The 24,850-nt window shown below is 38.3% G+C and overlaps 1 protein-coding gene across 2 annotated transcripts in view; it reads left to right on the forward strand.

The window, feature by feature from the left end:
• Positions 1-24,850, forward strand: part of LOC117992978 (uncharacterized) — an 85,883-nt gene that overhangs the window by 34,550 nt on the left and 26,483 nt on the right. For both annotated transcript variants that reach the window (XM_034980718.2, XM_034980720.2), the window contains exons 2-5: positions 14,974-15,109; positions 15,996-16,173; positions 18,186-18,572; positions 18,901-19,022. In XM_034980718.2, the coding sequence (XP_034836609.1) occupies positions 14,974-15,109; positions 15,996-16,173; positions 18,186-18,572; positions 18,901-19,022 (823 nt within the window). The remainder of the gene's footprint in view (positions 1-14,973; positions 15,110-15,995; positions 16,174-18,185; positions 18,573-18,900; positions 19,023-24,850) is intronic.

Consider the following 24,850-nt stretch of genomic DNA (forward strand, 5'->3'; position numbering starts at 1 on the left):
AAAAAAAAATTGTAAGTTGTCTTATTGTCTTTATGATACCTTTAGGAGTACTATTTTCTTGTTGGGAAGTGTGGAGTGTACCTAATGAAGATAAGCGCGCGATTTTTGCTATCTATTATCACGCAAACGTCATTTGAATTCAAATAAAAAGATATATATTTAAAAACTTCTGATTATAGGCATGCGTTTTTTTTAACATGTCCCGCTTTCGACGAAAGAATTCCGCTTTTTTCACTCAAAAAGTTCCAAAATCCCGACTTGGCAATTAAAAAACTGGCAACGCTGGTACGTAGGTATTTCGGTACTATCCTTACTAGATCTATAACATTTTTAAAGTTGTGTACCTCAAAAGGAAAAAAGGAACCCTTATAGGATCACTTTGTTGTCTGTCTGTCTGTCTGTCCATCTATCCGTCATGTCTGTCAAGAAAACCTATAGGGTTACTTCCCGTTGACCTAGAATCATGAAATTTGGTAGGTAGGTAGGTTTTATAGCACAAGTAAAGGAATAATTCCAAAAACCTGAATTTGTGCATACATCACAGAAAAATATAATTAAAAATTTCGTGAACACATTTTAGTTAAAACGCCAGCAACAGATGGTGCTGTTGTCAATATCTTGCAGTGTTACACATAAAAATGTTAAAATATCTTGTACGATAGTACGGAACCTTTCGTGTGCGAGTCCGACTCGCACTTGGCTGGGTTTTTTACCTGACTGCGCGACAGGAAATACAGGGTTAATACTTTTTGGTGCTATTGAAGTCGGTTCTCTATGAAAAAGTTTAATTTACGGACAGTTTTTGATGACTGGAAAATACATTTTTTTTAAGAATATTAGCCATGTTAAATGACTAATATTCCCCTTTCCTCTCCAACTAAGTGTCAAGCTTGTGCTAGGAAGTAGGAGTAGGTACGACAATAGTGCAACGGGCGGGGTTTGAACCGTCGACCTTTTGGTTTTCAGTCCACTCCTTTACCCGTTGAGCTATTGAGGCTTACATTATTGATCGAAGTAGGTATAATACATACAACACGTATACTACTGTATGTGATCAATATAGACGGTATTAAAAGTATAATTAATTAGGTATACTATATAGCCGGTATGTTTTATACATAAATTCATAAATGTAAATTGTACTTACTTGGCCTTGATAACTTGAATATTTTAACCCGGTTGTCATCTGTAAATCTAACGTATAGAAATTACCTATTTAGGGATTGTTTTAATTTAGACTTTTTTAGATTTAGAGTTTGTCTGTCTAGACAGACAACAAAGTGGTCCTATAAGAGTTTCTTTTTCCTTTTGAGGTACGGAACCCTACCTGGAGAGTGACATAGGCTACTTTTCACCCCGGAAAATCAAAGAGTTCCGCCGTGATTTTTAAAAATCCAAATCCACGCGTAAGAAGTCGCGGTAGTAAATAATTATTTCTTCAATACTTTAGGTATAAATACAACAATGGAATCGAAACAAAGAATTGAATGTGCGACAATGGCGTGGCGCCAACGCAAACGCCTTCGTCATCGTATGGATGAGTTGTATCAACAATTACTATTTTTAGTACCTACAACATAACAGCTGATCTCTCTAGGTCAATTAATTCGCTAGTCGAAATTCCACGAATACGTACGAAGCGCATTGCCTCCTCATTTCTAATCCGAACCGCTAAGATCTGGAACACCCTTCCAGCATAGGTTTTCCCCTCCAATTATAATATGGGTACCTTCAAGTCAAGAGTGAATAGGCATCTTCTAGGCTAGCGCGCTCCATCTTAGGCTGCATCATCACTTGCCACCAGGTCTGATTGCGCTAGTCTATAAATTAAAAAAAAAAACTTGTACCTATTAGAATTTAAAAAATGTCATTATGTGATACATGTACTGTACCACTATAGTACCTACCTACAGTATACATAATTTCATTTTCAACTCGCAAAGCCTGTTTTCATGGTTTAGGCCTCGAGTGTCGATGCAATAATAACAAGGTTTCGTGGCCTATTTCCGGGCACGTTTCAGAGGGGTCGGTCGTTGTCAAGGGCGTTTATTGGGTTGCCAGGATTTGAAGGTCTGCTTTACAGCCGGCAAATTTTTCACGGAGCTCCAATGTCAATATTCAGATAAGCACAATGTAATATCCTCCATAGTTTATAATATTATTAAGTTAAGTAGGTATATATTTTTGTTTTTATGTTTATTACTTCGCACGCAACTCTAACATTTCTTGTTATGTGCGTTTTAAGATATAAAATAACACTTTTTAGGGTTCCATACCTCAAAAGGAAAAACGGAACCCTTATAGGACCACTTTGTTGTCTGTCGATCTGTCAATAAACCTACAGGCTACTTTCCGTTGACCTAGAATCGTGAAATTTGGCAGGTAGTTTGGTAGGTCTTATAGCACACATTCGGGGAAAAATCTGCAAACCGTGAATTTGTGGTTACATCACACAAAAAAAATTAAATTGTGGTCATGAACTAATAATTAGTATTTTCAATTTTCGAAGTAAGATAAATATATCAAGTGGGGTGTCATATGAATAGTCTTCACTTGTGCATTCTAAAACAGATTTTTATTTATTTTTATGCACCATAGTTTTTCAATTATCGTGCAAAATGTCGAAAAAAATACGACTGTAGTACGGAAACCTCGTTGCGCGGGCCTGACTCGCACTTGGCCGGATTTTTTTAACGGTGAAAGAAAACATCGCGAGGAAACCTGCATGCCTGTAGAGTAGGTAAAGTATGTTCTCAAAGGTGTGTGAAATCTGCCAATCCGCACTTGGCCAACGAGAATGGGTCAAACGTTTCTCAATCTGAGAGGAGACCCTTTCTCAGTAGTGAACCGGCGCCGCCGGTGACTTCGTCTGCATGGATGTAGTTTTTAAAAATCTTTAAGACTTCTAGACTAGATTGTGTTCCGGGTAGGTAAGGTGCCTTCATTCCAAACATACCTATTTCAATCATCTTGTTTAAATACCCTTTAAATGTGGAGCTTTTCTTGGAAAAGAGATTATGTAATCACAAAACATCGTTTAAATTAGTTGTATTATTTTTATACAAACCACTTTGAAAACACTTTTTTTTAAAATAATTCAAACCATGATACGGAAATATAATAATTTACAGCAAAAACCTTTCATAGAATGACAGATCATTAGAATTTATTGACTATAAAAACTAATGTTATTTGGCACTCTACCAGCTGTTGGTGGTTTTTAGCATACCATTTTGGCAACACTGATAGAGCGGGACAGGCGTATTTGTTAGAGAGGGAGAGGTGTCACTGTCAAACAAAGTTGACCCTGATAGTAACGTGGCCCGCCTCCCGGATCAATAGAGGGGACAAAGGATCCTTTCAGGCATTTCGTCATCAGTGAGATCAAAAGTTACTTTTCGCATGCTTTGCTGCGTATTATTTCACGCACGATTTAGCCATTTCAAAGAACGTATCTTTATAAAACTTATTGTTATTTTCATAAACGATTAAAATGTGATTCCGTTTTAGACAAATCGCTAAATGTGCGATTTAGTGTACCTAGGTAAGCCCCGCAAATTGCTATTGCCGTATGTTTAAGTAAAAGTATACCATCAGCTCGAAACGTCAGTCTAGTGCTAACGTCACTAAAATGACGGCCACGCGCATTAGCAATATGCGGGACTTATAAATGTAGGTAGGTATAGTCTGCGACAGGTCGAGATGGCAATCGGCGAGCGAATGCCCCGCCCCGCACACGCGTATAGCCACCGCTCTACCTCTAACCCGGCGGATGACGTGTAGGTGTGCGCCCGCGTCCCCCCGCCTCATACCCCGATTGCCATCTCAACCTATCGCGTACGTAGGTTTTATATATAACTAGCTTATGCTCGCGACTTCGTCCGCGTGGACTACACGAATTTCAAACCCCTTTTTCCCCCCCTTAGGGGTTGAATTTTCAAAAATCCTTTCTTAGCGGATGCCTACGTCATAATAGCTATCTGCATGCCAAATTTCAGCCCGATCCGTCCAGTAGTTTGAGCTGTGCGTTGATAGATCAGTCAGTCAGTCAGTCAGTCATTCAGTCAGTCAGTCAGTCAGTCAGTCAGTCAGTCACCTTTTCCTTTTATATATTAAGATTATATATTTTTTTCTTTTTTGTAAAATAAGCAAATTTAAAATAATAATAAAAAATTACATAAAATAATTCTAATATAATATTGCATGCCTTAGTATATAAGGTATTTGGCTGTACCACAATTTATGACTAAGAACCATTGTAAATCCAAATAAGCAATAAATAATTTGATTTGATTTGATTTGTACTTATAGGTAAGAGCTGATGCTCTAGAAACTAGATTAAAATTGCGTGCTTCAAGAAAATCTTTCCGATATTTGTCAATAATGTTTATAATGGACTGAAACTGAATTGCTAGTTATAGTCCTATGGAAAGATTGCAAATCACAAATACACAAACAAACAGTGTTTGAAGTGAAACCTCAAATGTAAACATGTCGATAACACTATCATCGTATTGCATAAAACACGTGGAAGTGGAGTATCGATTACGTTAAATTTTATCAGTGACGCAAGGTTACATTTGCTCCAGCTCACAAAAACACATTGCGAATATAAATATTTCCATTTTAATTAATTTTAAACCCACACCCAAAATCTGATTATGGCTAGAAAGTCGATGGCAGATAGATATAGTTTTATTTTTATTTTATTATTTTTATTTTATTCAGATACAAGTTAGCCCTTGACTGCAATCTCACGTGGTGGTAAGTGATGATGCAGTCTAAGATGATAGCGGGCTAACCTGGAAGGGGTATGGCAGTTTTTATTAAACCCATACCCCTTTGGTTTCTACACGGCATCGTACCGGAACGCTAAATCGCTTGGCGGCACGGCTTTGCCGGTAGGGTGGTAACTAGCCACGGCCGAAGCCTCCCACCAGACCAGACCAGAAATTTAGAAATTATAAAATTCCAAACCCCTGCCAGGAATCGAACCCGGGACCTCCCACTATTAAGACCACAGCGCTCACCACTGCGCCAGGGAGGTCGTCATAGTATATTGGAATAGTATATTGGAAAAGACCGGCCAAGTGCGAGTCAGGCTCGCGCAACGAGGGTTACGTACTACAGTCTATTTTTTCGACATTTTTGAACGATATGTAATTCAAAAACTATGATGGGTATGGAATTTTGGTCTGGTCTGGTGGAAGGCTTCGGCCGTGGCTAGTTACCACCCTACCGGCAAAGCCGTGTCGCTGAGCGATTTAACGTTCCGTTACGATGCCATGTAGAAACCAAAGGGGTGACGGGTTTAATTAAAAACTGCTATACCCCGTCCAGATTAGCTCGCTTCCATCTTAGACAGCATCATCACTTACCACCAGGTGAGATTGCAGTCAAGGGCTAACTTGTACCTATCTGAATAAAAAAAAGCTACTCTCTACGAGTTGCCTGATGTCCTTTGTCCATCAAATGAAAGTCTGAAAATTAGAACTGAACAAATACATCTTAATACTCGTAGAAGGTAATCTTTTGCTAAGTCGATGATACGGGTAGGTACCTATTAGGTAACCTTGCCTTTGGCGCTAAGGCAACTGCACGTGTTTGCCATAAATTCCTCATTTCAAGGTTAACCTGTCTGTGTTGTGGTTAGCGAGATTCGAGTTAGAAAGAATTGAAATGGTTTAATTTGGTTCCATTAATAAATTATACGGTGCTTCTTGTTTTAAGAAGATAGACGGAAAAATCCATAAGGAGATATAAAACTCAATTAATGTCAATATGCTTAGTATAGTACCTACTAACTAATATACATTTTAAAAGGACTCCGTATAGATTGTACCTGACTGTTGTAAACAAAACAATAATATCAAAATGGTCGTTAAAATAGTTGATTTTGCAGATGCACTTCAATATTGATTCTTAATGACGGAGAATTTGCGACGCATAAATTGAATTTACTGAACACGAACAGAAACATTTAGGTAGTTTACATTTGAATATAATAATAATAAAACCGTCCAAGTGCGAGTCAGACTCGCGTACCGAGCGTTCCGTACTACAATCATATATTTTTTTCGACGATAAATCAAAAGCTATTATGCATAAAAATAAAAATGAATTTGTTTTAGAATGTACAGGTAAAGCGCTTTCATATAATACCCCAGTTGGTATAGTAATCTTCCTTTTAAAGTTGAAAATAGCAATATTTGTTCATGAACACATTTTAATTTTTTTCTTGTGATTTAACCACAAATTCACGGTTTTTAGATTTTTTCCCTCATGTCTGCTATAGGTAAGACCTACCTTCCTGCCAAATTTCATGATTCTAGGTCAACGGGAAGTACCCCGTAGGTTTATTGACCGACAGACAGACAGTCAACAAAGTGATCCTATAAGGGTTACGTTTTTAGGGTTCCGTACCTCAAAAGGAAAAATGGAACCCTTATAGGATCACTTTGTTGTCTGTCTGTCTGTCTGTCTGTCAAGAAACCTACAGGGTACTTCCCGTTGGCCTAGAATCATGAAATTTGGCAGGTAGGTAGATCTTATAGCTGACATTTGGGGAAAAATCTGAAAACCGTGAATTTAGGGTTAGATCACACAAAAAAATTAAATTGTGGTCATGAACTAATAATTAGTATTTTCAACTTTCGAAGTGAGTGACTATATCAAGTGGGGTATCATATGAAAGGTCTTCACCTGTACATTCTAAAACAGATTTTTATTTATTTTTATGCATCATAGTTTTTGAATTATCGTGCAAAATATCGAAAAAATACGACTGTAGTACGGAACCCTCAGTGTGCGAGCCTGACTCGCACTTGGCCGGTTTTTCCTTTTGAGGTACGGAACCCTAAAAGTTGTTAATACTTAGCTGCAGTTTTACACTTGGATAAGTAAGTAGGTATATGAGGCAGTACGTGCCTCGCGATCAGTGGTGCTTTATCAACAAGCTATTGTTTTAAATACAAACAACACTTTATTTTGTTGCACTAGAAACATTGCGCAAGCTGCTGTGTGGAAAATTCTTGCTATAAAAATTAAGTATAGGTAATATGTATTCATCATGATCAACCTATTGCCTCTATCAAAAAGCTGTGATAGAATACTACTAAAATATTAGCAACAAAGTCGAAAAAGAAACAACCAGAACCAACACACTACCATTGCGACTTGTAAAAATATTTTGAGCGCGCGATTCGTCCGTTATAAATAATTCAAAACATTATTTCTGGGTCACAGCCAAGATCAGGGATGCTAATTTAGTCAAAGTTGAATATCTTTTGAGCACAGAAAAGAAATCGACTATTTTCCGTGCTTTTGAGACTTCGCTTTCATTATTATTACAAGCTTTGTCCGGCGACGCGTAGACTACACTTTCAAACACCTAAGTATTTTAGCCCCTTAGGGGTTGAATTTTCAAAAATCCTTTCTTAGCGGATTTTTACATTTTGTTAGCAATCTCGCTTTATTTAAATTATTTATTTTGTCAATAGTTATTTTTAGATTAAAACCAAAAAGCCTGTGTTCCTCGCGTTTTGGGAGACATTCCAATAAAGTTGTTAAAATTATTTGAATAATACCTAGATAACCTACCTGCTTTTTGAGTGACGCATATATTTTTATCATCGAACTATTAGTACTTATAGGAATCAAGGTAAGTATACTGTACTTTCCTGTATTGTATCAGACAGGTCTACTTTATCAATCAAAAGGTCGTTTATTGTTGTTTATTGGCATATAATCATTACTATAGTAATTATTATAAGTAGTATTATACCTAGTAACCGCGGTCATAAACCAGTCATCAATAAAATATTGTATATCCAAGGACATTTTGCGATAATAAAGTAATGTTTTCAACGCTGAATAACCACAGCGTATCAGTAGGTACCGTTCATCGCCTGGATTCAGGCGGGCGGCGGGCGGCGCAAGACCGTGGCGTGTGGAAGTCCCTACAAGAGACCTATGTCCAGCAGTGGACGTCTATTGGTTGATGATGATGATGACGATGATCAGTACCCTTATTATAAATGCGAAAGTGTGTTTGTTTGTTGGTTTGTCCTTCAATCACGTCGCAACAGTGCAACGGATTGACGTGATTTTTTGCATGGGTACAGATAAAGATAAAGACCTGGAGAGTGACATAGGCTACTTTTTATCCCGGAAAATCAAAGAGTTCCCACGGGATTTATAAAAAACCTAATTCCACGCGGACGAAGTCGTGGACACCAGCTAGTAATTTTAAATTTTGCATTTACATACAAACGGCAAGTTGGGGAAATCGATACTGGTGGTCGAATGATGTCATCCTTCGCTTTTTATGTGAACGGGTTATCAAAGCATATTGTAGGTACGCATGTGGACTTTAAAATTGCATATGGGTCATGTATTATTATTTTGTTTGCACAGAAATATAAAGGTTCTACCTACAAAACTGAGCGCTGAAAGAAAACGTGTTTTAATATCACCTTATAATTCTTAGGTGGTAGACCCAAATCAAACAGAACACATATTTTTTAAATATGTACATTCTGTAGAAAAACTAAAGCCATGCGAACGAAGTCGGAGAATAAGGTCGTACCTATCTAATAACTTTCGTTTCGTTTTATTGCGCTACAAGTTTTTATTAATTTCCTCGCAGGCCCAGTCTTGATACTTTAGTGAAATTTTAGCTAACGTTGCCAAATTCGGAATGTTGTTTATTAAAAAACGATAGAGAAAATGCTTATCTACTTGAAAAGTTGGCAACTGCGTATGGCTTAGAACTAATTTATTGTCCATTCTTGGAAATACTTTGTAAAGCAATTTTATTGTTCTTTTTTTTTGATAACATGCCCTCCCCCATAAATTAAGTTTATGATATTATACTTAGGATATGAAAAAACAGGCACAGAGAACTTAGGTTGCAAGAGCGAGCGAAACGAGCTCGGGACTCGGGCTTTCCGACTCGGATGGGTTAGTGATTATTTCTTTTAAACCACCTAGAAAAAGGAGTCCAGCGAAGCGCGGCTCCGTCGACCTGGCCTCCATCGCAGTGGGGGAGTCTCTTCCCTCCCCCTCCACTCACTCCGCCATAAATGAAGTTTATGATAAAGGAAAATACAGTCACAGAGAACTTAATATGATGCAAGAGCGAGCGAAGCGAGCTCGGGACTCGGGGCTCGACACGGATGGGTTAAATCAATAAACTAATAGATTAATAATTTTTTTTTACTTGTTAGTGTTTGTGGTTATTGAAGTCGGTTTTTAAATATTTTTGAAAAAAATTCGCTGATCATTATAATATCGCTTACGTGGTTGAGACTGCCTGGTACTGGCTGACTGGTGGAGAGAGCCTGGTAGAGACCGCTTACAACTTCTAAGCGATAATGCTGCCATTCGAACTTAGAACAAGTTAAATTGTTTATTGGTATATTGTTTTGTTCCATGGTGGACAGTAAAGTATGTAGGGTTCATTTTAATATTACTTACGACAATAGTTCAATACAATATAGTTTTGTCAATTATTATACAAACGCAATATTCATGTATTTATTTATCGTATTAGCACAGACGGTTGGGTAAGCAACTTAATCTTATCGGAATACATGGTATTTGCACTCCTATTAGCATTTGTCCAACGACGACGGTCTGCGAAGTGCAAAATGTAGGTAAGGATAATAATAAGGGAAATAATTCAAGGACAAGCAAGGATAGTCAATCAAAGTTTAAGTCAGGACACAGGACGTGAAAAAACATAAGTTATACATCTTAGGAAGTCAAGTAATGGTCTATGCCCAAAAAGGTAGATGTTCCATAGTATTTACTTTCCATTTACCATTTCCAGTTTTCCACGTCCATGACAAATCGAGTAATCGCAACATCGATAACGATCACAATTTTAGTGTTGTTGTAATCGATTCTCAGACGACCTTCGAGGACAAGTACACTTTTGATCCTATCACTGTGTATTGCTGGTATTGCTTTATGATCTGTAATAAAACTTATGACGCCCCCCACACCCGCACATAATATGTTAGAAGAATCGTTTTTTTTATGAAAAGTAAAATTAACAAAAAATAAAATAAAATTGGCAGTCAGTCCCCACTGCATGGAAAATTTAAAACTGTGTAATACAACAGTATTTTTTTTAGATTTTCAAATCAATTGATAGTTTGGTTTTTGAAAACTTTAGTTTTTAGCCGTCCCAAAAACGCCCAACGCGCCTAAAGAAGTTTTCACTTGAAAAAATCTGCGATAGTAATCACTTCAATCTCGATCGTTATTATTACTAGCATGCTCGCGACTTCGTCTGCGTGGACTAAATGAATTTCCAACCCCTGTTTCACCACCTTAGGGTAGGGGTTGAATTTTCCAAAATCCTTTCTTAGCGGATGCCTACCTCTTAATAGCTATCTGCATACCAAATTTCAGCCCGATCCGTCCAGTAGTTTGAGCTGTTTGTTGATAGATCAGTCAGTCAGTCAGTCAGTTACCTTTTCCTGTTATATATTTAAATTGGCGAATCTTATGATACTAAAGTGATATTAAATAACTCGTGTCAATAGGTAGTTCAAGAGTCAAAATTGTTTTTGCGCTGTATTATTTTTGTCAATGACTTATGAGTGGAGTGAGTGTATTGAATTGTTAAGTGTATTGGGGTGGCTATCTAACTCTCAAGTATCAAGACCCATCAAGATTCAAGACGCGTGTAGATGGTTTTTAGGTGAAAATGTTATTTCTTTGAAATGTTTACCTATTTTGGTTTAATTTCAGCATTTTCAGCTTAAAATCAAAGCCAAATCACATTTTGACTGTAACACATTCGTAAATCCTTGAGAGTTCCTATTTATCTAGGTAAACTAAATATCTTTATACTATTTGCTCAAAGATTTCATGATTCTTAACTCGATTTACTTTAGAGCATTGAGTTAGAGTCATAGAGCAACAGACCTTGTCACATAAATGAGTAATACTAAAGGGCTAAGCTAATACGTAAACGTTTTCAACTAAGTTTTACAACTATTTACCAAAAAGCGTCGTCACATAATCTAAGCCCGCAATTACAACTGTAAGTTTTACTTACGTAAGTAGCGTACATAATTAACTTACGACAAATTTAGGGACTAATCTAAACTTAAGTGTCATTTAACTTAGTCTTGTAATTTTGTTGTCAATTAATTACGTAAGCTACTTACGTGAGTAAAACTTACATACGCGGTGTAAACGCAGCCATAAAGATAGCGATATTATTTATAAACAGTAGATAAATGAAAAACAAATCCAGCGTCAATTTACTGAACACCAGAAAACACGACTGTCCTTGTCCATTCCATAATAAATGCGTCCACAAACATGTGCTCGTGTAAAATATATTTTTTGATGTTTATCCGAATGTTTTTTTTGCAAGAATTAATAAAGCACGACAGCATTATTATTATCAAGTATCAACTAAAACCCAACCTAAACATTTTTACAGCTATTGACCAAATCAATCTAACTTTGAAAATCAGATTGATTTTATGAGCCCGATTTTTTATGTATGAGGGCCTATCAATGTGCAGATTGTTGCTTAAACACCAGCAGAGTCCATTGTGTAGAACATTTGCTGCTCTAGTAATTTGACGACTAAGGCGCATCACGCTTTGGATGAATGATAAGTAAGTAAACTTGGTTATTGTTGTCACTGCAAATAGCTATAGCTATAGCTGCAAACACCTTAGCGCATGTAATTTTTAATAGTTTGCAGTTTTTTAAGCGATTTTACGTTTCCATGCTTTTTATTTTATGTTAACTATCTCGAGTTCTAAATTGAGCATAAAACTGCACTGACCACGTGGATTTAGTTTTTTTTATCCCTCTGAAAACTTCTTATGTTTCCAGGACAAAAAGTCCTTTGTCCTTCCTTGGCATGCAAGGTATCTCAGTACCAAATTTTCTCAAAAACGCTTAAACATATTGGCCGTGAAAAGATAGCAGACAGATAGACAAACTTTCGCATTTATGATAGTAGTATGGATACCGCCGCGCAAGATCATATTTTGCAGCATCAGAAGAACCTCTAGTGCGTAGACGGTTTTTCACTAATTTGTAGATCGGTCCCTTGTATAAACAGTTTAATTTAAACTGCCATAGCTCTTCCAAGTTTTTTTTATTTTTTTATTCAGATACAAGTTAGCCTTTGATTGCAATCTTACCTGGTGGTAGTGATGATGCAATCTAAGATGGATGCGGGCTAACCTGGAAGAGATATTGCAATTTTATTAAACCCATACCCCTTTGGTTTCTACACGGCATCGTACCGGAACGCTAAATCGCTTGGCGGCACGGCTTTGCCGGTAGGGTGGTAACTAGCCACGGCCGAAGCCTCCCACCAGACAAAAGTTAGCCCGCTTCCACGTGATTGTATCATCGTTACTACCAAGTGAGATCGCAGTCAAGTACTACGTCTTGTCATTGTTGTTCATGATCATGAGCCATACTAAATTCGTATAGACTGACATCCGGGATAAATCTTAAAGTTCACATTTTCCTTGTACTTGAGAACCTGTATTAAGTTACAGAAGAGCCACTTCATCTTACTTCACGTAACTTATCTTGCCTTTTGCGAAATGGCACTCAAAGTTATTTATTGAAGAAGGTGCGTAGGAGTTTTCATATAGCTACTTGATTGAGACTTATGTTAGTGAGCACAGATTTTTTGTGTATTTTCCTTGTAAATGATGAATAATGGCTCATTTTTTTTTCAAGCGCTTCCGTAGCTCTCTTTACTCATCAAGTTCTTGCTCGCTTTTTTAAATTGGCTGGCTTGGCTGTAATCACACCTGCTGGCAAGTGAAGATCTCTCTTGACTTGATGATGTCTTCAGTCCACTGTTTAGCCTTTTAACATCCCTTTAGCTTCAGGTCTTGCCACCCCAACGTCTATCGGTTTTCGAATTATGTGCCCATTTAGGTTCTCAACCCGCCGAGCGATGTCGGTTACTATGGATCTCTTCATTTCTGTTTTGATCACTAGAACTCCAAGCATAGCTCACTCTATCGCCCGCTGAGTGATTCTGAGCTTTCTTATGAGGCTCATACCCATAGTTAACGATCATGTCTCGGATGTCATCACTGACAATACGCACTCTTCAAAGACTTTGGTCTTCAAGCATTGAAGATTTTTGGACGAGAATATATCTCGAAGATATTCATATTACCACTTACATACACCGTAATAATTTTTTATTATTATTATTATGTCACATCTCACTAGGCTAAAAGATCATTATATACCTACCTATCACCTTCATAAGAGCAATTTGTTACCATATGCGGATAGTCTTTGCGTGATAAATTCGCAAATTACACTATTTTTTTTATCTTACATATTATAGTAAAGGTCGAGCCGCCTTCCTTTTGATTACTTCCGGTTGGAACTTTATTATTAATAACTAGCTTATGCTCGCGACTTCGTCCGCGTGGACTACATAAACTTCAATCCCCTATTACACCCCCTTAGGGTTTGAGTTTTCAAAAATCCTTTCTTAGCGGATGCCTACGTCTTAATAGCTATCTGCGTGCCAAATTTCAGCCCGATCCGTCCAGTAGTTTGAGCTGTGCGTTGATAGATCAGTCAGTCAGTCAGTCAGTCACCTTTTCCTTTTATATATTAAGATTTTGTTCCTTGTTTGTTTTGCCTGTTCATGCGGTACCTAATCGTTTTCCTTTTTTAGAATGAGCAAATATTATGTTTGAAAACTTAGAACGCATTATTTCAGTGCCTTGAGCTTTGAAGTCATGGTTTATAGACTTTTCCTTTTCGTTAATAGACGTAAGTAGGTCTCTTTTGCTGATTATTCAGTGCTTAGATTGAGGATTCGGTGTTGACTGCTAATCTCATTAAAAACTAATGTTAAGTGTAGTTACCACGAGTCATCATCATCATCATCATCATAATCATCATCATCATCATCATCATCATCATCATCATCATCATCATCATCATCATCAACCAATAGACGTCGCTGGACATAGGTCTCTTGTAGGGACTTCCACACGCCACGGTCTTGCGCCGCCTGGATCCAGCGGCTCCCTGCGACTCGTCTGCCTCCTTCCTTACTCCGATTGCTATCTCACCTGTCGCAAACTATTTACCTGTAATTTTTTGGGCGATTAACTAATATTCGCCTACTGCTAGGTATATAACTGATGTAAGTATATTTAAAGGTTAAATTGAATCAAAGAGAATTATTCAATTAGACCTCCTAAAATAACTCTAGTGTCTAGACGCGCGCTGTTCACTCTTGCCCAGTTTTTGCACATGTCCAACCTGTCTGACATTGGCTTCAAGGTTCACTGAACTTGTTGTTACAAACTCATAAATTATACTGTTCATCTATATCGTGCCTTATGTAAGCTTTATTTTTGGTCTTTCTAAGATTGAGGTCGTGATAAAAATTGTAACTTAGCAGGTAAATACATATTTAGCTAGGTAGTTGTTTTTTGTACTCTTGAAAACTCTGGAGCTTATGTCTTCGCAGCATATTAACAGTAGGTACGTTAACTTTATGGACGAGTTATTCTTTGGCACGTCGATGGTTAGTGATTGTTGTAAAGTAAACTTTGGACATCATCAGTTCTGAACAAACGAAAGCTGGTGATTATTTCTGCAACCAGAACTGATATTTGGGCACATCAGCTTTAATTGACTCTATGGCACAAAATTTCTGCTGGAATGCTTTTCTCCTAACATGCTCCTTTTACCGCATATCTTTCCTTGGATGATCGACTGTAGAAAGCTATATACTAAAGACCATGAAGTATATCATCCAAGAACTCCAATTTCTTTGTTACGGCTAGGATATTCTTCGGATTTTTATCTGTGCGTATTAATTTGTTTTAGCGGATTATAGCAAATTAAGCTTTTGGTTCATATCATGGATTTCCGCAAAGTAACGCCTGCTTCTATATAACATATACTTATAGTGTTTTCTTTTGTCCCCAGTTGTGTACTGCGACTACAGTGGGTCGGGACGAGCCTTGCAATGGGTGGAAGAGTACGTGACGCGAGATGTGCTCCCGGCGCACGCCACTCGCTGCACCGCACTCTCTGTCACCTCGGGACAGAGCGAGATCTATCGGTGAGTCATGACTGCAACCTCTCACTCTATCACTATCATCATGTGACATCACACAACGATCATTTACTCTCATATTTAGGTCACTTTTCCGCTGCAGATTTTTTTTCTTGTCAGATAGGCTTGTACCTGACGACAATCAGGTCAACAATCAGCCTGAGAAACAGAGCAATGATGAATTCTAGGTTGCAGTGCGCTTGCCTAAAAGATGCCTATTCAGTAGGTATGCCTATTGAATACCTTCAAGGCAAGAGTGTCCTTGAATACTCATTCACAGTAGTCAAGGAAGGAATCTACTTGGCAGGAAACACGGACGCCGGTTCATATCAGAAACGTTGAGCAGAAATGCTTCGTACGAGTAGATTGTATGTCGACAACATAACGGTGAAGGAGGAACAAGGTTGTGAAGTTCCTGAGCATACAATCAAAGTGTATCCTATATGAGCTATGCAGCTCTGCTGTGAGGAGGTTAAAGCTAAGCTACGAGACTATATGCGACCGTTTCCACTAACGCTAAGCCGCGGTGCACTGTAGCGGGTATGATGTGCTATGAAGATGCGACGCCGCGAGGTAGATGTAGTACGACTCGAGCTAAGCGATGCATCCACGGTAGGAAGAGAACGGGGCACTGTTGCACATAGCTACACCACTCGTGTATCCGTAGCTCCCATCAATAGCTCCCATCCGTAGCTCTCATCCATAGCACGCATCCGTCCATATAGCTTCGTTGAACCCGTTTCCACCAATGCGAAGCTATGTGGAGTATTGAAAATTATTGGTTCACACATATTCATAACAACTTAGCATGTCACATCTCTGATGGAAAACCAGCCTCACTCAGGTTACGTTACGCTACGCTTTTAATTTCGTGTTTTTTCTCATTCAAAAGGTCAGAATCAAAGGAAATCATCCGCAAATCGGTTGGGGCTTGCAATGACGATGTGGTGATACTTGGTGCTTCTCTGACGCGGTTCCTGCGAGCGCTGCGTCCACAACGGGTCGCACTCTTCGTGTCCTCAAGAGAGACTGAGAGGCAGTTAGAACCGTGGAAGGAATATGATGCTGAGGTAAGAATAAAGCTACAATATGAAGAGACACAATATAGTCCGACCCTTTGATCTTGTGGTACATGACAACCACAATGATTCTACAACATAGGGCAGTAACTACGTAGGCATCCCGCACTTACCGCACGATTGCTCTGTCTTTAACGAACCTCTGTAGTTAATATTAATAATTATATGCTTATTCTGTGACAAAGCTTTTAAATAAGATATCGGAACTTTGGTCAGAGAAAAGTTCAAACTCAGTGAGCCTTGAATCCAAATCCAAACCTATAGAAAATACTGTAGCCTGTAAGTTAATAGATGCAAACGTATCTACAGCTCAAACCGCTGTCCTGGGTGTAGAAACTTATACATGTAGGTTTTAGTTAAAACGTAAAATCAGAAATATCACCCGAGTGCAGGGACTGGTCAGCTAGTTTGTCATGGACATGTAAAGTGACCATATAACTACATTGTTATGGCGTTCGTAATTTCAATATTATCGCAAATGGCAAGATTTGTCCTTCTACAGGTGTAAAGTGACCTTGGTTGTGTTATAGAGAGAGCCAGCGCGTGCCAGATGTTCGTAATTTTATAAAATCTGAAAGTATTATTCCCAACACAGGGAGGAACTATGAAGTTTGGAACACGGTGACTTTAGGAGATAACAAGTAACAGAGATGTATAAAATCTTACGTCAAATTATAAAGTCTCATTTTTAGGGTTCCGTACCTCAAAAGAAAAACGGAACCCTTATAGGATCACTTTGTTGTCTGTCTGTCTGTCTGTCCGTCTGTCTGTCAAGAATCCTACATGGTACTTCCCGTTGACCTAGAATCATGAAATTTGGCAGGTAGGTAGATCTTATAGCTGACATTTGGTGAAAAATCTGAAAACCTTAGGCTTAGATCACACAAAAAACACTCTAACACTAACATTTTTTAATGTAAATCTACCTGCATTAGGTAGGTACCTACCATCTCGACAGACAATTTATCTATCTACATTAGCAAGTAAGTATAACAAGCATATTTGGAAGGTTGTTAACCTTCTGCCAATGCCGTAAGTTCAAGTAGTCCGAATCGCGTTGCTATTTCTAGTCGACAGCAATTGCTGACTTCTTAGAAATTGAAACTACAGAAACAACTATTTAACATTGGAGAAGCAATTGCTTCTCCAATGTTAAATAGTTGTATCTGCATAACATGTGTTGTTTACATGATCGATATAATTAATAGCCTAGTAATATAAAGTTAATCTCGTGCCATGGCTCTCATAAGTATAATACTTATGATTGAGTACCATTTTGATTGGTTGACAGAGAATGCATTTCGAACGAAGGTCTTTAAAAGTCATTTCACATGGATATAATTTGACGTCTTCGCAAAATATTTATCCGCTGGGTACATTCTGTTACATTCTGTTGGTACATTCTGTTTTAGCAAGATGGGCATTCGCACAAAAGAAATTAAGAAAAAATAATAAGCATAGAAAATTTATCATTTCCTTATCCAGACATTCTACATAATCAACCCAATCGCTACCTACTGAGCACGAATCTCCTCTCAGAATGAAAAGGGTTTTGCCCTAGTCTATCAGGCTAGCCAAGTGCGGATTGATAGACTTCACACACCTTTGAGAACATTATGGAGAACTCTCCGGCAAGTAGGTTACGTCACGATGTTTTCCTTCACCGATAAACCAAGTGATATATTTTACTCATTCCTATATGACGTTTTGTCAGTCTCAACGACAGAGACAGTGCTCTACAAATTTGCTATCTCTTTCTAAAGGTCAATGTACATTACTTTTGTCCGCGTACTGTAACTCCGAAAAGTTAGAAGTGCCCGGAATCAAACCCTAGTTCCCCCGTTTAAGAGGTCAGTGATCCAGACATTATCTATCATCAAATTCAAAGGCAGACAACTAGAAAACCAAACTGTTACCTATTACCTAAGTAAAGGATGTGCGAACAATGAAAACAATGCTGCCAAAGCGATCCTACAGAATATTAATATCACTTATCTTTCCAGATAATCAAGATCCCGGAAACCAAGGAAGGGTTCATTGATCTCAACAACTTGGAGTTGAAACTTCAAGAGAATACAGGGACTGGCAAGCGTATGATAGGGTTCTTCCCAGCAGCTTCAAAGTTGACAGGAGTTTTGGCTGATGATGTGGCAACAACCTTACTGTTACACCAATATGGAGCCTGGTCTTTTTGGGATTTTACACTAGTTGCTCCTACGTCTGCTGTGGACATGAATCCGACCTTTTTGGGTGTTGAAGATGCAATGGTTAAGAAGGATGCCCTGTTCTTTAATTGCGAGAAGTTTGTTGGCGGAGTTCAGGGGCCATACGTTGCGGTTGTGAAGAAGGATATTTTCAAGAATACTCCGTCATATTCTGATGATGTTGATGTAAGTGTATTTCTATTTATGTTAATTGATGAGTTATATAAACACGATATCGCTAGAGATTCCCTGCACTAGTTAGTTTGTTCATTTCCTTTTAATTTCCTCGTAAAAATCGACTGGAAACCTAAATTCATAGCGGATATAAAGTAGATTTAACACCAGGCCAAAAACTATATAACAGGACTACTTAGACTTGAAAATCGAAATCTTGGTCGTTTTGGGTGCAATATTTTCCTGCAAATCCCCGTAGAATTTTAACTAAACATACAAATTCAAGTAGGTTTGGTAAAATTACAAAAGTATTTCTAACTTTTTTGTTTCATTCAATCAGGTACTGGCAGAAAGGATTGAAGAATACAGATGCACAGAAGCTGTGAGAGCAGCGATTGTTATGCAACTTCGGGACGCGATCGGCGTACAGAATATAGCTGAAAAACAGGACCACATTACGAGGTAAGTGTAATAATAATCTAATCATTATAATAATAATCTTTAATATCTTCTTAACAAACATGTAGTTTACAACAAGCTTTAATGTGAGGCCCTGCCTCCTGAGGTAATATCTATTTACAACACAGATGAGTGGTATGTTCATTCAAGCACCACATTTCGAAGTAGGCTTAGCTTGGTCTCTGTTCTGGACCGTAAAAGTTTTCGAATCACCAGCGAAATAAAATTGAAGTTCAGCATGCATTTATGACATCACACCATAATATTATGATTCTCTGAGGACAAGAGAGCGTACATCAGTGTCTTCTACTTAGGTAAAGGAGCCATTTTGACTGATTAGTCTACACATCAAAACTGGCTTTCAATTAAATTGAAAAATACTGCCAGCTTTCGTATGGCATTGTTTTAGCTAACAGTTCAAGAATTCAAGTCTCTGTTAATCAAAGGATTATGATAGTCATTTAGTATTTCCTGCAAAATATTGCAAGAATTTTAGCCATTTTTAGTGCCATTTTTAATGTTTTCTGTAGACAAAGATGGTACTAAGTAGATTTAGACCTGTCGATTTGTTTAGATTAGAGATATACCTACATCAGAATTAAGCGCAATGCCCGACAACGGTGTTATACTAACAGAATTCCAAATTGATTCTTATTAACAAATATAATGTGCAGAGTATGAAATTTATGAATATAACATAAAGGATTTATGAATCTCAAATATTGATTTTACGCGGTTGAAGATGGTTTACATAACACGCTATCATCCGAAACTACATAATTACGAAACATTATAAATACTGATATTTGATGTGGGTGTAATCATAATGGATGAGTGATTGAGAGGTTGTTTGCCTTTAGGATTCGCGAAGATTATTTTGATAAATTAAATAAATACGACGTTTTTGCATTAGCTTGAAAATTATTATAGACATATAGAAGTATACTAACTTTGGACATTTTATCCATTACTTATAATACCGAAAGCTTTTGTTTGATTAGAAATGTTGTCGTATGTACTTCTAAGGCGCAAGGCACACCTGCAGAGTAGAACCGATGTGCAGCGTCGTTTTTTTAATTGATTCGATTTGTTGCTTAAATTAAGCTTTATTTAAAGTTTGGAATAAGGAGGGTGGCGATGCGGGCTTCTTTTGGTTTTCAGTAAACCTACTTCAAACAACTCAAAGTTTTCAGCATCTACCTATATAAATATCTCTTTAAACAAAATTACGAACTGTACCTATTTCACGAAAGCAGGTTATCATCCGTTTCTTCTGTTTAATAATAAATTGTCACCATATTTTCATTGAGCTCAGTAATTCTTTGACAAAAAACAGTGCAGTAAATCTAACAACATTAAGTACATTTGGCAGAGAAAAAAAGCTGTAGACAATCGAATTGTCTAATAAATAGTTCTTATGATTTATATACATGTTCGACATGGAGTAATTGTTAAAGTAGGTGCAATAAATAATAGTCGTTGACTTCTAAGAATTTTTTATAACAGCTCAGACGATTCATAAATTCTGTTCTATTTCCCTAAATATAAAATCATTTTGCTTGCTTATTATTAAATTGAATTATGAACCATTGCGATTCATATGAAAAAAATACACGAGTAGACCTACGTAATAATGTATGGAACCGTCCACAAATTAAAAGTCGTTCAGCGCGCTATGGAGCCAAGCTATGTCGGGAATCTCTCTCAGGGATAAAATCCGGAACGAGGAGATTTGCAGAAGAACATAAGCGATCGACATAGCTCAAAGGATTAGCAAGCCGAAGTGATAGTGGGCAGGCAGTGGCGTGCAGGTCATAGAGGCATAAATGCACTGCTTACCCTATTGACCCTAGTCCTAATAATCTCAATGTCTATTTTTCACTATGACTAAATATGTTCATATTTAATTGCCTACCCAAGCTTGAGTACCTGTGCACGCCACTTTGGGCAGATCATGTCTGTCGCAGAACCGACGACTGATGGGGCAGCGTTCTGCAGCAGAGACGGCGTAGAGGTAAACGCAGTAGAACCACAACCACCAGCCCGTTGGTGGCTCCCTGCTAATCGTTTAATCTCATCTGTCCATCTAGTAGGGAGTCTTCTAACGTTGTGTTTTCTTGTGTGAGGTCGCCATTCGAGCACTTTAGGATCCCAACGTTTATGGGTTTTTCTCACATGTGCTCTTCCCATTGCCACTTCCGCTTCGCAACACATTAGTACCTAGTACCTACACTTTTATAGAGACGTCTATACACTTAGTGGTGGTATTGGGTGTTATAGTATATTTATAGTTTTGACCCACCTAGGGGTAACCCTAAGTGGGTTAAATAGGGGAAGAATGTTTGTATGAAAGTCGGTCATTTTAAAAGTTATTTACATAAAAATTGGTAGGTATTTGGGTTATCGGTCACAAATGAAGAAATACGTGTTTCAGGATTTTTGGAAATTCAACGCCCACCACAATTTTCTGAACTCCACCCGAGCGAATCCGGGGCGGGTCAGCTGATCTTGTTAATATTATGATCTTGTGCTGACTTAAGTTGCAAAACAAAATACAAGAGAATATTTTCATATCAATAATTATATATGTCAAGAATAACATTAATAACAATATTAACAAAAGCTCACTGAATGAATAAGTCAAAGTTATTTCTTTTATCTCCCAGTTGACCCTCAGAAGGCATTAACATATTAGGTTATACGCCCACTACGTCACATGACAGTTCGAGGGTCAGATAAATAGCACATGTCAGAAATTACCATATTATTATCGTAATACAAAGTTATGACATTGTTTGCCAGATGAGGTTTGTAAGAGTCATCATCATCATCATCAACCGATAGACGTCCACTGCTGGACATAGGTGTCTTGTCGTGTCTTGTAGGGACTTCCACACGCCACGGTCTTGCGCCGCCTGAATCCAGCGGCTCCCTGCGACTCGTCTGATATCGTCCGTCCGCCTAGTGGGGGGTCTTCCAACACTGCGTCTTCCGCTGCGAGGTCGCCATTCTAGCACCTTGGGACCCCAACGTCTATTGGTTTTACGAATTATGTGGTCTGCCCATTGCCGTAGGAGTAGGACCAAGGAATTTCAATTGCACATTTTCGTGACTATAAATAGAGAAAGGATTTCTAGGGTTTCGTAGTAAAAAACCGGTCAAGCTAGTCAGACTCACGCACTGAGCGTTCCGTACTACAGTCCTATTATTTTTACATTTTGCACGATAAATCAAAAACTATTATTCATAAAAATAAATAAAAATCTGTTTTAGAATGTACAGGTAACGCCCTTTCAAATGATACACCACTTGGTATAGTAATATTACTTTGAAAGTTGAAAATACTAATTATTTGTTCATGACCACATTTTAATTTTTTTGTGATGTAACCGCAAATTCACGGTTTTCGGATTTTCCCCTTACGTGTACTGTACATACTATGAGACCTATCTGCCAAACTTCATGATTCTATGTAAGTCAACGGGAAGTACCCTATAGGTTTCTTGACAGACAGACAGACAACGAAGTGATCCTATAAGGGTTCCTTTTTTCCTTAAAATAGAAACCACAAAATTGCACGTAAAACTAGCATCCCTCACCTTAACTCACTACCTAAATAAGGCCCTGCAACCTTAATTAGGTAGTTAAGGCCAATAAAGTGGAACAAACTAGGGGAAGGAAGCTCGTTGGAAGCAATTTGAAGTTTCAGCCTCCACCTGAGACCGCTTCCCTTCCAAGTTCCTTCCATTAGGTGGAAATGAGACAGTTAGTCTATTACCTGTGCAATTGATTGTTCCTTGTACCTACCTGCAACGCAATATAGGTCCAAGTATGTTATCAATTTGTTGGGTTTTCCGAATAAAGCCCGGGCATTCTTAATACGTACCATAAGTTAACTCTGTACCAAATTTTATTAAAATCGGTTAAACTGTTGGGCCGTGAAAGCTAGCAGACAGATAGACAGACACACTTTAGCATTTATAATATTAGTATGGATTTAAATTCATGTCTTGTTATGTTTATGTTATATTTGTTGTAGTGCCAAATAAATTTTATCTTATCTTATAGTTATGTCATAATGTGCCAATATGTTATCGCCAATGAAATAAATTATTATCCATCCATATTTCCATACTATACTATTACTATATACCTACTATAGGTACTATTTACTACTTTACTATAATATTATAAATGTGAAAGTCTGTCTGCTAGCCTTTCACGGCCCATCCGTCCAACCGATTTTGACGAAATTTGGTACAGAGATAGCTTGAATCCCGGGGAAGGACATAATATAGGCTATTATTAGTTTATTTAGTTATTTATATGCCGGAAAATCAAATTTATTAGTATATTTTATGCCGGAAAATCAAATGGTCCCCATGAGTTTTTTAAAAACCTAAATCCACGCGGACGAAGTCGCGGGCATCAGCTATTTGCTAATATTATTGCTAACTCTACCCAGAAATGTAATTCTGGACTTTATAAGCGGATATCTGCATTATGTTTGCAATTTGCTAGTGATATCGAATCAATTAGTGAACTACTGCATGTACTCGCAAAACTGTGTCTGCCGAGAGTGGGTCAGCGCAAATAGGTCACAGTGGGAATTAACTGGACGAAAATAGTGCGTTGCTACGCCGCGCTGGTGAGGCGCCGAGGACATCAAATTGACGAACCGTTATTGACTTCCGTTCAGTCCTGCACTGTGTGCAGTGGCGAGCAGTTCAGAGAGGCATAAAAGCACTGCTTACCCAAGTTGAAATAGCTTCGCCCTCATTTTTCATCATGACACTTAGTAAAAAGGTAACTTAATGAAGTAATGCCTACCCTAGCTTCGAATTATGTGCACGCCACTGGCTGTGTGTGCACTGTAGTACCAAAGTAGAGTGAGAGCCTCAATAGCTCAACCGGTAAAGGACTGGACTGAAAACCGAAAGGTTGACGGTTCAAATCCCGCCCGTTGCACTATTTTCGTACCTACTCCTAGCACAAGCCTGACGCTTAGTTGGAGAGGAAAGGGGAATATTAGTTATTTAACATGGCTAATATTCTTTAAAAAAAATAAAAATTATACTTTGGTAAGTGATACAGCCAGCTGAAGTGGCAGTGGCCAGGCCACATCTGCCGCAGAACCGATAGCCGCTGGGGCAGACGTGTTCTGGAGTGGAGACCGCGTATTGGCAAGCGCGTGGGACGACCTCCAACTCACTGGACTGACGACCTTAAGAAGGTAGCGGGAAGTGGGTGGATGAGCAAGGCAGAGGATCGTATGTGGTGGTGCGCTCTTGGACAGGCCTATGTCCAGCAGTGGCCGCAAACAAGCTGATTGATTAAAGTAATACCACAGCCTTGAAATATACAGTCCAATTACGAATGTACTTGTACAGAGCAACGGTGGGGTGGGTTGCGAAGCGCGGGCGGCGCGGCCCGCTGCACGCAGACTCGCGTAGTCTGCGTGATTGATGGACGAGGGTTTACGTGAGCGTGGTTTTAAATATTTTAAGTGTCGTTTAGTAAGTTCTATCATAAAATGGTGCATTACTGTTCTGTCTACGGATGCTATACGAATTCTAAACAGAACAAGGGTCTAAAATTTTAAATTTCACCGATTTCCCCGCGATGCGAGGTAAGTTTATCAGTTTTTTGTGACAACCCTTGCATATTTGCGTAGGAACACGTATATACCTACACGAGCGGCGGCATCGCTCGACTTCAAAGGTGTCGAACAACTGGTAGTATTTCGTTAAACTGTGGTAATACAGTGAGAGGCACAGTGGTACCAAAGTTTTATACTTTGTTACTACAGGAAGCGGACTAGAAGCGGTGAT

The sequence above is a fragment of the Maniola hyperantus genome, chromosome 22 (genome assembly GCF_902806685.2).
Source record: "Maniola hyperantus chromosome 22, iAphHyp1.2, whole genome shotgun sequence".
Taxonomy (NCBI): Eukaryota; Metazoa; Arthropoda; class Insecta; order Lepidoptera; family Nymphalidae; genus Maniola; species Maniola hyperantus.